Source organism: Eriocheir sinensis, unplaced genomic scaffold, assembly GCF_024679095.1.
Source record: "Eriocheir sinensis breed Jianghai 21 unplaced genomic scaffold, ASM2467909v1 Scaffold238, whole genome shotgun sequence".
Taxonomy (NCBI): domain Eukaryota; kingdom Metazoa; phylum Arthropoda; class Malacostraca; order Decapoda; family Varunidae; genus Eriocheir; species Eriocheir sinensis.
Window position 1 is genome coordinate 38244 of NW_026111541.1, and position 19257 is coordinate 57500.

General features: G+C 40.2%; 1 protein-coding gene across 1 annotated transcript in view; it reads right to left on the bottom strand.

The window, feature by feature from the left end:
• LOC126991081 (nephrin-like) overlaps positions 1 to 19257 on the bottom strand; it is a 49581-nt gene that overhangs the window by 8685 nt on the left and 21639 nt on the right. The window contains exons 2-11 of the mRNA XM_050849777.1: positions 10899 to 11028; positions 9745 to 9947; positions 8623 to 8713; positions 7293 to 7387; positions 5854 to 6005; positions 5421 to 5565; positions 4571 to 4701; positions 2268 to 2427; positions 2034 to 2128; positions 1678 to 1879 (exon numbers count right to left, since the gene is read on the bottom strand). Coding sequence (XP_050705734.1) covers positions 1678 to 1879; positions 2034 to 2128; positions 2268 to 2427; positions 4571 to 4701; positions 5421 to 5565; positions 5854 to 6005; positions 7293 to 7387; positions 8623 to 8713; positions 9745 to 9947; positions 10899 to 11028 — 1404 coding nt within the window. The remainder of the gene's footprint in view (positions 1 to 1677; positions 1880 to 2033; positions 2129 to 2267; positions 2428 to 4570; positions 4702 to 5420; positions 5566 to 5853; positions 6006 to 7292; positions 7388 to 8622; positions 8714 to 9744; positions 9948 to 10898; positions 11029 to 19257) is intronic.

Here is a 19257-nt window from a genome sequence, read left to right on the forward strand (position 1 = left end):
AAAAAAATGATGTTAAACGCGCATGTCAGGGACCTTTTTATTTAGTTGGATTTTTTTTATTCTTATAGAGTTTTGCATTTGACCTTATGAGGCGGGAGTGAAGAGGGGCTAAGAGATATAAGGATGTATGTATGTTTATGTGAGTGTGTGTGTGTGTGTGTGTGTGTGTGTGTGTGTGTGTGTGTGTGTGTGTGTGTGTGTGTGTGTGTGTGTGTGTGTGTGTGTGTGTGTGTGTGTGTGTGTAGCAAATGAAGGTCGCCACCCATAGGTTGCTACACCTACGCTCCCCATAAAATGTTGACTGTACATATGTATATTATATAGCTCTTCTTATGTGTACTCTAAAGTCTAAACTATTATTGTAAATTTAGCCAGTTCTCTATCGGATAATTTTACATTGTACGGGGAAATTTTTGCAAAAAAAATAATATATATATATATATATATATATATATATATATATATATATATATATATATATATATATATATATATATATATATATGTAGAGAGAGAGAGAGAGAGAGAGAGAGAGAGAGAGAGAGAGAGAGAGAGAGAGAGAGAGAGAGAGAGAGAGAGAGAGAGAGAGAGAGAGAGAGAGAGAGAGAGAGAGAGAGAGAGAGAGAGAGAGAGAGAGAGAGAGAGAGAGAGAGAGAGAGAGAGAGAGAGAGAGAGAGAGAGAGAGAGAGAGAGTGTGTGTGCTCTTTCTTTAAGGGATAAAATATATTACCGTATTCACATTCCAATTGCGCAATCGGAGTTGTTTTAGTAATGCATTTCATAAAGTATGCATTCATTACTCCTGCAAATTGAATACCTGGTGAGGAATTAGTTCGGTCCTCAAATAAAAGAAAACAATAAGGATAATGCTTGTTATTATTTCGTATATATTGTTTTGTTATTGTTGCCTCTTGTCGTCTTACCTGCAGCACCTGGGGCGTTAGTGCTCTTGTGCCTCACCTCGAATGTGACTGGAAAGAGAGAGAGAGAGAGAGAGAGAGAGAGAGAGAGAGGGAGAGAGAGAGAGAGAGAGAGAGAGAGAGAGAGAGAGAGAGAGAGAGAGAGAGAGAGAGAGAGAGAGAGAGAGAGAGAGAGAGAGAGAGAGAGAGAGAGAGAGAGAGAGAGAGAGAGAGAGAGAGAGAGAGAGAGAGAGAGAGAGAGAGAGAGAGAGAGATAGAGAGAGAGAGAGAGAGAGAGAGAGAGAGAGAGAGAGAGAGAGAGAGAGAGAGAGAGAGAGAGAGAGAGAGAGAGAGAGAGAGAGAGAGAGAGAGAGAGAGAGAGAGAGAGAGACACACACACACACACACACACACACACACACACACACACAGACACACAATCATAATGGTAGACGAACAGACAAAGACACAAACATTCAGGTAAAACAGACACAGAAGTACGTATATAGCACACACAGACAAATGCAGACAGACAGACAGATGGACTAAAAGAGTCGATCAGACAGACAGTCAAAAGCAGACAGACGAATACTCAGTTAGAACTATTAAAGAGGCAACGACTAGAAACAGAAAAGTAATATGGGGACAAGGAAACCCACAAGACTAGCATTATTTCAAAATTTTCTCATCAAGGGGTATGGAAGGGGCCTCATAGTCCTCTGAGAATGGAAGAAGTAATGGAGGGAGAGGAGAAGGGAATGGTGGAGGTAGTACTTACTGGCAGGTATGATATGAAAGACGCAAGGGTCCTTCTGCCTCCCGACCATGTTCTCGGCGGCACACAGCAGCGTTCCATACTCGAGGTCTGATGTCGGCGTGAAGATGACGACGCTACGACCTCCCAGCCCCACCGTAAACCTCTCCTGCGGTACTTCGAGGCTCTCTACCGTGTTGTTGAAGGTCCAGTAGAAGCGTGTCACCTGTAGCAGAGTGACAGTCCAGGGTTACTTCGACGTGCTTCACCGGTCCTCTGATCTCCGCCTTACGCATTCTGGCAGCTTAGCTGTCTCAATATCTAGCGTAAAATCATGTCATCATTATTTCACAAGCGCTAGGAAGTCCGGAGGTACACACCTGGGGCACGGCATCCACCTGACAGGTGACGTGGGCGTCCTCCAGCTTAGACACTCCGTAGACACTCACCTGGCCGGGGCGGCAAAGGGGCGCATCTACACGTATAAGACATGGTTAGATGCAGGTAGCCGAAATTGTTTGTCTAAATTATCAAGCTGTTAATCAAAGTAAATACAAGCTACAAAAATTATTCCTGCGACACACACAGAGCAGTAGCACAAAGGGCTCACTCACACTGCACGGCCAGGATGACAGGCGGGGAAGTGGAGTCTCCCTCGACGTTGCTGGCCTGGCAGGTGTATCGTCCCGCGTGGGTCCTCGTCACCTCCTGCACCACCAGACTCCTGTTGGTGAGTAGGATGCCATTCGCCCGCTCCTGCCGCACTTCCACGCCCTGTGACGCAAGATGAGAACACGCAATTATGTTAAATAAATGAATTACAGCTTACCTTTACTGGCAGGTAAGGACTACGGGAAATGCCATCTAGTTCATGAAATGTAAACCCTTAAGGATGACACTGAACCTAATTAATATGTACATTAATATTGCTACCGCAATCACGTGAAACTTTAAACCCCCCAATCAATATATTGAGGCACCGAATATAGCAAACAGAACGGTGAGTTTCATAAGCGAAGTTATAATTGAAGAGATAAACATAATATTATATGCCATCATGCAAGAAATTAGTCACCCTACATAGAATGCGCAAATAGTTTTGTTCTCCCACCATGCGAAGAATATTGCTAAATTAGGTGTTCAGTGACAAGGAACCAGGATGATGTGTAAGAAACCCTACGATGATATTATATGTACGATGATATTACATGTTCAGAAACGTTGCCTTCTAGAGATCGATCGATTATTTTAAAATCATTAATGGCCTCACGAATGTTAATAAATGCAAATTTCTTATGATCAGTGACACAGTGTAAGCAAATGATAATGGCTCAAAGCATAATCATAATAATGTACATTCCGACTGCCTGCTTTTCATTAGTGATTTAGCACGATAATGCAACACGACTGATATATTTAGACTCAAACACACCGTTATTTCCTCCACCTCAACATTATCTATGCAGCGTCTTGATCAATCAATTAATAAGTAAGGGCATACACCGGGGGTTACGTCGATTCACGCCCTTTACAATGCAACTCATGCCCACTCATGAGTACACGTCGAAACTTTCAGTTTCTAGAGATAAATCATGGTATGATTACATCTTCAGATACTTCTTGACTTGACAAAGTTTGAGTGTTGCAGCAACAAACCTATGATCATTTGCAAAACAACCGGCACTCTGGAAAACCCTGCAGATTTACAAGATCCTCCAACGAGTGTTTCCAAGGATGTGGTCTCTGGTCTCTGATACCAAGACACTGCGATTCTCAACCTCCTGGATCATATAAAATTCCGAGCCAAGTTTGGAGTAGGGCTGTGCACTGCAATAAAACATGAAGGCCAAGGTGCGCTTCAGCCTCACTCACATTATACACTCACCAACCGGAGTGACCACAGCCGCAACTGGCATCAGTTGACTGGAGATGCCTATTACTACCTAACTGATACGGGAGCCATCGCCAATGCCGGACCAGTAGTAGGTGTACTCCTTACTACTGATCACTGCCAGGCGTCTTCGTCTCAGAGTCCTACTTTCAGCCTTCTCAGCCTATTCGCTAGGTTTGGTAGTCAGTGATCCTCTGAGAGACTTAAGACATTCCAGGAGTCCAAACGAAGAGCCCTTCGAAAATTAACCTCGGGTCTGGTTCTGCGGCCAGATGCCACATTTGCGCCACCCCGGCCACCTCCTAAACAAAGGGGCTAAGGATCCCACGTGGTTTGTCCTACACCCATCGTAGGCGGCAGGCTCACATGGTGCGGATGTATCGATGGAGCCCCAGTGGGAGGCCCCCAGCAGAACCGTATCATAGCGTGAGCCTCGACCTCTAACTTTTATTTTGCTTTTAGCGGGGCTTGAGTGTTTTACAGAGGGTTGTAGGCACCACCCAACCCAACCAAAATCAGGGGATGAACTGACTCCTAGCACTATGCAGGGGCACATAACCCTTGACGGGATAACGCACCAGTCATCCTAGCACCTTACTGGCCGTGATATCCCAATATTTATATTTAGGAATAGCTGACTTTGTTTGGGTCATGGTCTGAACATCTACATAAATCGATCTATTTGAAACTAGTCTGTTTGCCACTCTAGCGCTTACAGTGTGTCAAGTTTTCTGTACAAACCTTGTAACAAAACTGTATCATCAAAGCTTGAGAAAGTTCTTTATTACTTTTATTCTACTCTACAAAGGATATTTTAGAGGTACAGGATGGTTCCATAATAGATAAAGTATTTTTTCAAGAACGTTCTTTTTCACCAGACATTGCACACACCAAGCATTTACAAATACATACTATTTTCAGGTTGATGAAACATCTAACAGTTGAGTTCGACTCATTAGAAAAAATCGTAAAAGGTCCTTTATGGCATATTCTTATTTGGCTGCGCTAACAGGCCTTGTTACTCACGTTATGTTTCCAGACGACTTTGTACGCCCGCGGGTTGGCTCTGACGTGACACTCAAAATACACGTCGTCCCCCTCCCGGATGTTCTGCGGGTTAAGTGAAGCCCCGAGCACCGCTTCCGACGTCGGGGTGTCTGAAGGCAAGAAGGAAGGAGGCTAAGGCTTGTGCGAGAACGAAGGCACTGAGATTAAAACTGTTAATAAATAAAAAGAAGACAATCAAATAAAATCACTGTTACCTGTAAAATAATAAGGCAAGTTACGCATGAAATATTTTAGAGTAGACGAACGAAAGGGGGAAATATAAATACACTAACAAATCAAAAGGTATGACAAGACCACTGGCGATAATGATGTGCTTGATGATAAGTTTTTGATCAATGGCCGATGTTTTATATGTATGATGGTGTAATGGCTTCAAAATAAACAATTACTCAGATGTTGGGTAATATAAAACAATAACACATATGAGTGCGTGTTTAGAATGTTTAGATTGATCGTTTTCTTTACCTAGGGTACATGGTTAACCGTGTAGCAGCGACGGGCCAAATTTGTGCCATGATATAAACCCCCCAATATAGATGATACATAATCTGATCACAAATGCTTTGATATATATTATGAAATGGTTTGTGTGAGGGGTGATTTTTTCTCATTTTTCTCGCTTGGAGGGACCATTAAGAAACATGATCCCCGCTGCTACCGGGTTAAGGGTGTACTTCTAGGAAATGGATTCGGAACACTAATTTTTCTTTTTTTCTTCTTTTCTTATACTGACTTATGCATACATTCAGAGTGATAAATGTTTTTCGTAAATAATGTGCAACCGGAGCGAGGTCAGCGGCATACTTACAGTAGACGCTCAGTTTCCACGTGTCCTCAATAACGGCTGTGGGCAGGTTACGGTTCTCTGCTCGACAGGACAGCAGCCGCCCGTCATCCGAGGCGTTTGGCGTGAGTCTGACCATCGAGGACGAGACGTTACCGCCGTGCGAGGTCTGGAAAGACGATAAAATATCCACTGGCTTATGTTCTTTATCAAATGCTTTTTAGTCGACTAACCCGTTATCTACTGTTCATCAGTTCCCTGCGCAACTAAAGCGATGTGATGCAATCTTACCTCATGCCTGCATATGTAATAATAATAATATTATTTTGCTAAACCCTAAAAAAAGGACGTAAATATTGACATGTTGCTGGTGCCGCTAGATATGTTTGGTTCATTTCGTATTCTATTAAATTATAGAAACTTGTTATGAGATGATTAAGTTCTGTTTACTACGTACCGTGTCGTCTGCGGCAGGCACCCTCGCGGAGCCCCACCACCAGGTGAGGACAGCCGGCGGGCGGGAGCCGCGCGAGGAACACAACACTTCGTAGGCCCGGCCGGCAGACAGCGGCTCCCGGATGTGATGTATAGTCACGTCCAGAGGTCGAACTGGTGACGGAGCAGAAGGTCATGATAGGTCAGCTAAACATATTTGGCGGTGCATGGCTGTGTTGCCGCCGTGCTGCGCAATGTGTACAAGGAATGCGTTGTTTTAATGGAGCTTTTCGGTGTAAGGTGAGACTGAAAGAGGTGAAAAGGAAAAAATGGATCCCAGCTTACACGAATAATACAATAACTGTGTATATTGTTTGAATTTGTAAATATTGTTTCAGCTGTCATATACTTTGTTTCTTTCTCATCTTTCTTTTATTCGTGTATTCATATATATTTTTGTTAACAGTAAGAAAGGAAAAAAAATGTACTTTCAAAGCCTTATCTGGCAATCTTAAACGTTTACTTTGTTATCTTTACGAACAAATAGCACAAATAACTTCAGCAAGAACGTTGTGCAGTTCCTTAATACTGTAGCTTACTACATTATACGTATTTCTTCCGCTACACAGCTGATAATCCTCAAACGTGAAGGCCTGAATGACCTTCTATCCGTGGAAGAGGACGCTAGATTTTTTGGAATACGGAATGCGGTGCGTGAAATGACGGATTAAACGATAATTTAAACTGATCGTTCCATACTGAACTCCTGCCGACAAAATAAAATACAAAATGTTTGACCAAGCGAGGCACCCAATGTCCATGCTTGTCTTGGCTGCTTTTTATTTTACAATTCAAAAAGCATTCCCTCAACAACATGTTATTTGAAATATATTTTCATACGTTTCATTTACGTTATATCCAAAAATATATGGTTTAACAAAACCTCTGTACGTAGAAGTAAGAGAATATCACGAGGATATATATATATATATATATATATATATATATATATATATATATATATATATATATATATATATATATATATATATATATATATATATATACAATGTACGTATTATACGTATATACACATTATACGTATACAAATTCTTTGTATGCTGCACGTGCCCATCAGCATTTTAATATTGTTGGGTTCAATCTTCATAGTTTCTGTGTCTCAAAACAATAGCGAGCAGCCAGTCCATTCTCTGATTGATTGGTTGCAGCCTGCAACCCTTCCCGCACAGCCCTAAGCCCACCTGCTTCAAAATGATTATATTCTAAATTTCAATGTGTGCTGGAGTCAGTAATTTTGCTTAAGAAAAGGTATATAGGCATACAATAAACCATGAATGTAAATTTTGCAATAAACAATGAGTGCAAATTTCACAATTAACCATAGCCTTCGACAATCATCCAGAAATTATCAACAAGGAATATCTTTTCTTCCACTACCACGGTTCATGTCCAGCGTGGCAGTTTGGGATAACGGCTGCGACACCTGGTTGTTGGCGGCCTGGCAGGTGAGCTGCGCAGCATGGCTCGCGTCGCCCCTGCAAGGCGAGGTCGTTGGGTCAGCTCACCTCGACTCTCCACCACGTCGTCTATGACCTGTTGTCCAGTCCAGACAACGGACGGCGCTGGACGGCCTGTATCACGAAGGTAACGTGGAAACATGAATGAGAGAGAGAGAGAGAGAGAGAGAGAGAGAGAGAGAGAGAGAGAGAGAGAGAGAGAGAGAGAGAGAGAGAGAGAGAGAGAGAGAGAGAGAGAGAGAGAGAGAGAGAGAGAGAGAGAGAGAGAGAGAGAGAGAGAGAGAGAGAGAGAGAGAGAGAGAGAGAGAGAGAGAGAGAGAGAGAGAGAGAGAGAGAGAGAGAGAGAGAGAGAGAGAGAGAGAGAGAGAGAGAGAGAGAGAGAGAGAGAGAGAGAGAGAGAGAGAGAGAGAGAGAGATAGAGAGAATAATAATAATAATAATAATTTTATTTCCACCAGAAGTGGAGAGAGAGAGAGAGAGAGAGAGAGAGAGAGAGAGAGAGAGAGAGAGAGAGAGAGAGAGAGAGAGAGAGAGAGAGAGAGAGAGAGAGAGAGAGAGAGAGAGAGAGAGAGAGAGAGAGAGAGAGAGAGAGAGAGAGAGAGAGAGAGAGAGAGAGAGAGAGAGAGAGAGAGAGACGGGCAGACAGAAATAACACTTGGAGACACACAAAGAGACTGAAATAAAGACTGTTTACTGAAATGGTAATGGTTGATAGATTATTTATTGCGTATTTTATTCCTGCAGTTGGGTGCAATCGATAGATTATATAACCGAGCACGAGAAAAATAGAAAAGTTTGACAAAATTACATACTGAACCTAATGGAAATAAGAAGTTATATACAACTTCTACAATACTTTTGTTTCTGGTGCGAATAGAAATTCAGTTGTTTCTATATATTGAAAGGGACAAAAAATCCTAGTTATGACACTTCTCTGTTATCCCAAAATAAAGCATATGGACTCTACACTCAGTATTTAAAATTCATGTTTTTCATAAATTTGCGTCGTAAGTTTATCCTTCAAAAGTGTTTGCGTTGTTAAGGGTACAAAAATACTCAACACTATATCTGTTCTGGAGAAGGTCTTTTCCTTTTCCAGATAGTATTTTTTTTCCTAGCTTAACATATATCTTAGTAACAAATGACCGCTCTTGACGTGAAGGATTACCCATTCAAGGAACACCTACCCACCCACCCCTACACACACACACACACACACACACACACACACACCGCCATGGGCCACGCAGGACAGGTGCAGGTCGTCCCCTTCATTGATGGGCCCCACGAAGCTGCGCACCTCAGCTCCGTTGTCCTCGACCAGCACCAGCTTCCGGGGAGGCACTGAGGGAAGTGACGCGAGGAAACAGCACAATTAATGGAAAATCACTAACTCGAACGGAGATGTCATGTGTGAAGCCTTCTGCTGTCACCGATTATAATTATCATCAAGGGTTCATGCTCGTGATTCCGTACTATTTCACCTGTAAGAAATCGGCCTCTCCCGAACGTTTCCATTTGATTATGCCGGTCATTGAGTTTCTGGTCTCTTAGCAAACGTTCCCTATACTTCCTATCTTCATCATGCTGTCATATGTATGGCCCTCCCATTGTCTTCTTTCCCGTTGTCTTTTTTCTAAGTATAACTTGGTACTCTTCAATTAATTAATACCACTGGGTGTATACACCAGGGGGCACGTCGCCTCACCCATCCTACGATACTCTTCAAACAACTAATATTAAGAACAAAATCTTTCATCGTTATAATTCATAAAAAAAATAATTTTAAAAACGAGTTGCCAAATAATATAAGTAGTTGTATTGATTTAATATACTATCTATGTATACTGAAAACATAGCATGAGAAAGCAAGCTCAAATATGAAAAGACATAAATCTGGGTTTCTAATCTAAGATAATTCAAGATTTAAGCTGACTTCACATGCGAAATGTTGCTTAATTTTCAACTACGGTGGTCTTATTTTTCCTTGGTCAGTTTAAGAAAGTCAATTACATAACTATTTATGTCGTCAAAACTATATTTTTCCACCAGAGATCGTACCGTCGTGGTGACCCAAGAGAAACGATAAGCGCTTTACGATGTACTGAATGAAACAATTTAACATTTATACTTAATATACACTGTTAGGTGAATCATGTTGAAATCATAGTGTAATCAAGATTCCTAAATATTGGAAGGCAAATTGATGAAATGGAAACGTTCTATGATATGAATAGCAATATGATGGAATGTTTAACTGAACGAATCATAATTCCATACTGCTAGCCTTACAAGGTGATTCATATGCACGTAAAAAGGCTCTGTTTCAATAATTTTGCTTTCTTATAGAGGAGCATATTCGAAAGAACACCTACCTACAACAGTTAGATTAATTCGGTGTTTCTGGTGGGCTCGCTGAAAGTCCACACGACACTTGTAGAGGCCCGCGTCCGCCGATGAGACCCTGCAGCAGGAGGTGAGGTGACGAGCCCGCGTTGAAGAATGCTCTGGACCCAAGGAGATCCAAGCGTCCCACCAGTGCTTGGGCTGTCCTCGGAGAAGCTCCTGCACGTCGTAGCTGCATATGCCAAACATTCTTCACCTTACACAGGTGCTCAAAAGAAAGCTGCTATGCCCCTACTGTTATTCATCCTAATAATATAAATATTCTTTTCACATCTCGGTGGCAACTTATAATAAAATTCTGCCTGCGGCACTAACGGACTGGAGCCATCCACAAGGCCCTCAGGCACGACATAGGAGAAAACTCTACGGTAGAAAGAGGCATACTTTGTTTCCAAGAAACAAGAAAAATCGACGGAAAAATACCTGATGCATTCCGTTCCTCAAGAAATGCATTTGACGATGATATTAAAGAATAAATAATCAGTTAAATTATCCCAGGAAATTACTTAAAGTCAATGAGATACGGCATCAGTAAAGTGTGTGTGTGTGTCTTTGTGTGTGTGTGTGTGTGTGTGTAATTCACCACGGCCTGATCACGAGCTGACTTGCTTTCGCCAGCAGGTATCCTCACGACGTGAGCAAGTGCTCATTATTGTCGATATCTGAGTACTGTTAGACTACACACCACACACCCCATGTGTATGTGTGTGTGTGTGTGTGTGTGTGTGTGTGTGTGTGTGTGTGTGTGTGTGTGTTTGTGTGTGTGTGTGTGTGTGTGTGTGTGTAATTCACCACGGCCTGATCACGAGCTGGACTGCTTTCGCCAGCAGGTACCACGACGTGAGCAAGTGCTCATTATTGTCGATATCTGAGTACTGTTAGACTACACACCACACACCCCATGTGTGTGTGTGTGTGTGTGTGTGTGTGTGTGTGTGTGTGTGTGTGTGTGTGTGTGTGTGTGTGTGTGTGTGTGTGTGTGTATCTATTTTATCATTATATTCTTTCTATTTTGGAATAACCTTTTCTTTACTGAACTCTTTGTGTATTACGTACCGAAGAAGAAAAAACAAGAAGCTTGACTAGATGTTTGTTGGAAAAACAAAAGAAAAAAAATACTAACCTGTAGATGGGAGTGGCTAGCTCCTCCTTGAACCACAGCACGAGGTAGACTGTGTCCCCAGAGTTGACTGTCATGTTGCAAGGGAGGCGAGCTGCTTCCCCGTACACGGCTTGCACCTCCTCCACCACGTCTGTCAAGGGGAAGAGAGACAACACGGGTGAGGGGCTTAGCTTGTGGCGCATGGAAGGAGGCATTTACACACCACACAAGGTAATACTCAGACATTCACTGTTATATTACCACTGTTGTCAACACAATGAGGCAACGGTGTGAGAGCCCCTCTGGCCTTGCATGGAAGGAGGCGTTTACATGACACATAAGAGACTACTGCAGCCCACACTTATGTCATCACTCATGTCATCATAGCAATCCAACATTGGCGAGGAGCCTTGCAAGTGGTGCATGGAAGTGTTTACTTGCTATAAAATATGGACGTCTACACGGTTTTGGCATGTACTGTAAATACGTACAATAAAATAATATCACTAGACAGTTTACGAAGACACCTCCATACATTAACTGACCCTAATCCCCAATTCGTACACAAGCCACAGAGAAGTGTTTGTACTAAATAGTTTCATTACGAAATAATATTTATTCAGTCAATGAAGAAACACCGATATATCATTCCAAAAAACCTTTACGTATATATAAACAAACATAACTCATAAAATTTGTCATGAATGAAAAAAATGTTTTGATCGTATTCCAAAATTGTGTATATTAAGACGCTTCTAATCTGCAGTCTGAGGGAAAAAACAGAAGCCACAAGAAATACAGCATTGTGTGTGTGTGTGTGTGTCAGAGAGAGAGAGAGAGAGAGAGAGAGAGAGAGAGAGAGAGAGAGAGAGAGAGAGAGAGAGAGAGAGAGAGAGAGAGAGAGAGAGAGAGAGAGAGAGAGAGAGAGAGAGAGAGAGAGAGAGAGAGAGAGAGAGAGAGAGAGAGAGAGAGAGAGAGAGAGAGAGAGAGAGAGAGAGAGAGAGAGAGAGAGAGAGAGAGAGAGAGAGAGAATGTGTGTATGCATAAAAAAATACCTAACGATTTTTTTTTTTTGTATTCAGGGGGAAGGGTGAATTTACAAAATAAAAAGGTGTGAAATATTTCAGAATGAAACATATACAATTTCAATTGTACTAGTAGAGTTGCTCGGATCATCTATATCCCGAGAGGAACTGAAGGTAAATCCGATTTATAACAGTTTATATCACATTGCAATCACAGAGCCTGCCTTTTTGTCAGGTTCACTTCCAACGTTTTTCATTTTTCCAATATCCCAGCATGCCGAACTTTCCCAAAGGCCTACAGTTTCTCATTTACTTGCACAAAAAATGGCAATACCAACGATTTTTAGCATCTTTGACATTATCTTCTATGGTATCTTTCAACGTACATGCTAATTGTATAGAATAATAATTTGCTTCTACTCAATAGTCTCTTGATCCAAAATATTACACTGGATAAAGAAACCATGCATGAATGTCGAGGCCGAGGTTGATTGCCAGGTATGTCGAAACAAAAGCCACACACATTACGTCAGTCGGAACGAGATACGTGGCTTTGGGAAATATTGAATTCTAAGATTTACATGTTCTTGTGTACTCAGAGAAACGAAGGACAGGCTTCTAAGAAAATATTTTAAGATACAGCGTAATGTATATGATATCAAGTTCTTGGCTCTCTTGAGCATGAAAAAAGCACTTCCTAGAAACTAAGTAGATGGTATACATCATCACCGTACCTCTTTTGAACAAGCAACGATTCAGTGGAAAACCTGTCACAGTGAAAAATATGGCGTGACAACGTTTACTTGTTTTGAAAGGAATATGAATCTAAATAGCTAAGTGAGTACGAAGTAGCCAAAAAAAAAAAAAGCTCGAGAAATAATAAAAAATACAACAAATAGCAAGAATCTACAAAAAATATATCACATGCGCATATAAACAGCATACGCAAAGCTTTCTGATTAATACAATAATTTATTAGTGAATACACGTTATTATTAAACAATGAATAACATATTATCTAGATAAAAAGATATATGCACAAGTTAAAATGAAAACAATTAGTCCCCATTCTTTCATAAAAAAAAATACACGACTACTTAGATATGGCAAATACTTTTTTACTTTTAGGAAACGTGTATGGTGTCGACCATTCACGCCCGAGTCTCAGCCACCGCACTATAGCCTTCCTTCACCGTCTAATAAGCTTATAATTTTAATCCTGAACCGGCGCGCTATTTCAATCCTCTTTTCATTTTCTGCTCGGCTCTGGATTTTTCATTAATAATAATTAGAAGAAATGTACAGGTAAAGCTTAAGGACACGCTCTTATTTTAAGTTTTGATAATCAGCATCACGCTATCCAGTTTCCTGCGCTAATGCAAGGCGTGGGGTGAACGTAAACTTTAGCGTTGTCGGTCAGCCTGAAGATAATTAAGATATTAAGTCTGGAGGAGCTAAGGGCCAAGCCAAGCGCAAAAGTCTCGTGGCGGGCTGACATTCCTCCAAAATTTAAACTTTAACAACTTTTGTCACTTATTCCTGGAGGAAAAGGTTTACTGATTACCGAAGTACTAATACTTTAGAAAAAAAGATGTGAAAGGAGGGAAATTTTTCAGTGATAAAAGTGCAAGAAAAAATAAACTTGGCAACTTAGTTCTACGATTATCAAACACGGCAAAAAGTTAAGTTATCACGAGGTAAACGCGAGTTAAACAGAGCAGACAACAAGTTAACAGGAAACAGAACAGTCAAAGCAGGGTCGTTCACTCAAGGCAGGGTAGCCCACGCAAGGCAAGATAGTCCAGTCCTGAGAACCAGACAGAGAGCTCGTTGCTACCACATAGGAAAGTCGGGTCGCGAGTAATTGATTAAAGGAGGAGGAGGAGGAGGAGGACAACGACGAGGAAAAGGACGATGACGAGATCGACGCCGAGGATAACGACGACTACAATGACGATGACGAAGAGGAAGACGGGAAGGAAGAAGAAAGAAGAATAAAAGAAAGAGGATGAGAAGAAGGTAGATGAGAAAAGGAGACTTGTTCGTCAATTGAGCCAATTTCTAAGGGCGTGATTCCCCTCGGTGGAATAGGGATCTCGGGTATCGACTCTGAGTTCTCGACCGTGATGAACATAGACGCGAAGTTCTTGTTCAGGATTTCGACCATGTGTCTGCTCTCTTGTGTTAGGGCGTCGCTTTCATCTTTTAGGGGACCGATGTTGCTTTTCGACATCTTTCTTGTTCTTATATAAGTGAAGAACTTTTTTTCAGATTAGACTCGGATTCGCGTGCTATTTGCTTCTCATAGTCGCGCTTACATTGGCGGATGAGGGTTTTGCAAGCTCTGAGGAGGAGGAGGAGGAGGAGGAGGAGGAGAGGGAAGAGTAGGAAAATTAAGAAAATGAGAAAAAAGTAAGGAATATGTAAGAACAAAATGAAAAGGGAAGACAATGATACCGTAAAGGTGAGAAAGGGAGAAACAAACTGATAAAAAATGAGGTTGAACAGGAAGGCAAAAACGATGCAGAAAATAATAATGTGAAAGACGATGATATCAAAAGCGTCACTGACTATTTTAATAATGACGGCTATTACGAAGACGGAAAAAAAAGACTGCAACCGAAGATAAGACAAAGTAAAATGAAAAGCTGGAGAGTTGGAGAAGCAGGAGAGAGAGAGAGAGAGAGAGAGAGAGAGAGAGAGAGAGAGAGAGAGAGAGAGAGAGAGAGAGAGAGAGAGAGAGAGAGAGAGAGAGAGAGAGAGAGAGAGAGAGAGAGAGAGAGAGAGAGAGAGAGAGAGAGAGAGAGAGAGAGAGAGAGAGAGAGAGAGAGAGAGAGATGAAGAAGACAGTTTTAATGAAATAATGATCCTTCCTTGACATAATATCATGCTATACGCTGAAAGGGGAGAAAGACCACCGAATTATGTAAAATATGGCACGATTCTCACGAGTGAACCACGGAGTATATACAAGGATAATAGACACTTGCGAGCATAAAGCGTAAATTGCAGCCTCAACAAGGACGATGAGGCCGTCTTCTTGACACGTGAATTACCATTATCCTTCCTCCTCCCGCGATAAACGAGCCTTTGTCACTCCCATCCCGCACACCATCAAAGTTTTATCATCTCTCTCTCTCTCACACACACACACACACACACACACGTTTTAATTTTACATTATTTTTCCTTTGTTTCTCTTGCCCATCATTTTTATATTTCTGTCTTGAGTAAAGCTTGCCAGAGTGACGTTTCTACTGTTCACGTCTTTCTTCCTCCATATTCTCTCTCTTGAATCTTGTCTTTCCCTTCCTTAATTGTGACGCACTTCCTCCTGTTTCGCTCCTTCCCTGTCGCTTCATTTCTTCCTCCGTGCTCCTCTTCCTCGTTCGTCTTCCTCTCTACTACCTTTCGTCTTCCTCTTCCTTACATCATCTCTTTACTCTCCCTTTGATTTACACTACGAGGCAGGAACGGAGGGGAGGAGGACGGCCAAGAGGCACCCACGTCCAGGTGTAAGGCAGTCTTCTTGTTTGTTTGGAACCGTAATAACAGAGGGTGTGTAATAACCCGACATACCCAACACGGATTTTTACTAGACTACATATTGCCATTTTGATTTGTAGCACAAAAATGCATTCACATTGGTAAGCAATAATTATTTTAATGCTAAACACAAAAAAATAAAGCAATGACATATGCTTAAATGTATTATACCCTCCTATTTTGTGTAATTTAAGTGTTAAAGTTGAACACATGCTTATCAAAAGTTACCAAAGTAATTAAATCAAAATAAACTCAGACTAAGAACAAGTTGTCACGTGATAGTACAATACTATAATCAAGACGTATTCCAGAATGACGTCCAAGTGGGAATATCGAATCAGGTATCCAACTTCGCAGTCGAAACATTTTCATTACTCCTGTGCTCGTAGGGTAGTTGACGCGCTATTAGAGTTCCCGTCTGCAAACGTGTTCAAGATATCGTCGAGTTACTGGTAAATTACCTTTATACGGCTTTAGTGAAAGGGTAAATTCTTCATTCCGTCAAAATGTGGATACTATTAGTTGAAGGACACAACAATATATATATATATATATATATATATATATATATATATATATATATATATATATATATATATATATATATATATATATATATATATATATAAATGTGATTCCAACTTTGCGATAGTATAAAATACGCGAACACACTTTGATGATTTAAAGTATTCATCGAGCCAAACATTTCCATATTATCAATTTGCATAGTAAAAGAGGCTTTGAGGATATGATCACTCAGCGTTCAGGGAATAGTACAACAAAACACGCCTATTTAAGACACACCAACTGAAAACACCAACATGAAATATTGCCGCCACCCATGTGTTCCGTCGGGTTCTGGAGGTGTGACGGCGGCGTGACGGGTGGAGGAGGAACGATAACGTGGCTGCAACAAGATCCTTTTCACCCCGCCCCTTCCTCTAGCCTCCATCAGGCAGAACTGTCAATAGTCGAGTACTTGGGGCGAATTATGACCCGGCCACAAATTCTCCACGCTTGCCCTGCCGCAGAGTGATCGGTCTCCAGTCACGCGTTGCAGCCTAGCCATTCAGGTTTTATTTTGCCCGCTTTTTCCTGACCTGCGTAATTGGGATGGGACTCATTAATTTGCCTCGTGCGTCCGAGACATAAAGCATTATTCAGGAGGACTGAAAAGCGTTGTATGAATGAAACAAAGGCCAAGTAACACACGTTAGCAACAACTGTTCCCTAAAATAAAATGTCAAGAATCGGCGGCAACAAATAATTTAAATAAATACAATTTTGTATTCAGAAATGGAATTATTATATACACACACACACACACACACACACACACACACACACACACACACACACACACACACACACACACACACACACACACACACACACACACATACACACACACACACACCCACACACACACACACACACAAATATATATATATATATATATATATATATATATATATATATATATATATATATATATATATATATATATATATATATATATATATATATATATATATATATATATATATATATATATATATATATATATATATATATATATAAATATTTAGTCGGTGCAACATCTGTGGTCATATGCCGGAGAGAGACAGAAGGGAAGGAATTATATGAGAAGGAACAGATCCAGGAGACGGGACACAACCACCGATTAATACCTGGTACCCATTCACTTGGGTGGACAGGGCGTAGGTATCGGAAAACCGCAAATATTTCCACTCCGCCGGGGAATCCGAACCTGGCCTCTCGGTTGTGAGCCGAGTGATTTATATATATATATATATATATATATATATATATATATATATATATATATATATATATATATATATATATATATATATATATATATATATATATAGATATATATATATCTATATATATACACACACACACACACACACACACACACACACACACACACACACACACACACACACACAATAAGTAAAACAGTAAAATTATGATTTTACCATCAACACAATAAATATTTTCCTTTCAATATCATTAAATAAATATATTTAGCAAAATATCAAATACTGAATAAGATATATATATATATATATATATATATATATATATATATATATATATATATATATATATATATATATATATATATATATATATATATATATATATATATATATATATATATATATATATATATATATATATATATATATATATATATATATATATATATATATATATATATATATATATATATATATATATATATATATATATATATATATATATATATATATATATATATATATATATATATATATATATATATATATATATATATATATATATATATATATATATATATATATATATGTATTATGTATATTTATTTTTACATTATCACGCAACAATGTTACACCAGCACATATAGTCACATAACAAGACAACAACTGTAACAACACATGAAGAGAATCAATGGTATTGCAAGTAGTCTAAACTTACAGCCAGCAAGTACTCGATGAATTGACATTTCCTGTAACCCTGTAATCTCTCTAGAGAATCCACTAGCACTTCAAATACGCTTACGACCTTAACTCTGTAATCAAAACAACCCTACGTCCGCAACACCTCAACAGTACAGTTACTTGAACACAGGACACGCAACAAAATATCTTCGTTCCACATATACCGTTTACCGTTTGCCATTTACCGTTGATGAAGTTTCAGGCCCTGCCCGCCGCTGATGCAGCGCTCTCGAGGACCGTCAACAATTACAACGTTAGTCTCAATAATAGTCTTCGATGCACTTAATCTCTTACATCGTAATGAGTGAGTGTCTTAATTTCTTTCATGAATAATATCACATATAACCATTAGTTCAGTTTTCATGTCTGATATTTTCATTATAGTATCAGAATTAAATATCCGATGATTATTTTCAGCGCACTGAACATTCATCACACGCAATTTATCTTTGAGTACAGACACTGATTAATAGCCATGATCGGTCATGTTACGAATTCTCTCAATTTCAGTCTGGAGAACTACACAACACAGGTCATTCGCTGATTTCAGGCTTCTTGTACCTCACAAAATTTATACATTTCTTCTCAGCCATGGCGCACTCCTGTGATTTATGATTGCCAGCGCATCTGAAACATTTTGGGTCTTCTCCATTGGTCTTGGTAGTACAGTTGGCTTGAAGATGGCCATATCTCTGACAATGATAGCATACAATTGCATGGTATCTGTCTCTCAATGTGTGATTCTTGTGAATCAGCTCTCTTACAGTTGGGTCACACCTCAAAATGTAGTGCATCGTGCCGCCAGCTGCAGACTTGCTAAAAAACAGCTCAGTCTTATCCTCAACACCCCCAATGGCGTGTAAGAACTCATTGCGGTCTAAGATGGTCTCCTTTATCTTTTCCTCTGTCTCTTCTTTATGCACATTGCATATCATGATCTTTGGTTTCATCTTTCCAACACTCATGGTATTAATTTGCTCAACAGACTCCAGTTTTTGAGCAGCCTCATTCCTTGTGTTCTCATTATCAAAGTTCATGACAATGTTACCTCTATTTGTAAATCTTGAATCAGTTATTTGAATGCCATTCAATGCCTGGGAGACTTCATCCTTCACTTCTGTTACCTTCTTTTCCTGTGTAGAAGCTTTTACAACTAAGAGATTTTTCTTGACCTTCTTGTCTCTCTTTGCCACCTCAGCCCAGCTAGATGCAGCATGCTCAGCACGTTTAAGCGTGTCAACAACTGATCCCAGCTCCTCCTGCACCTTCACAGCCCTT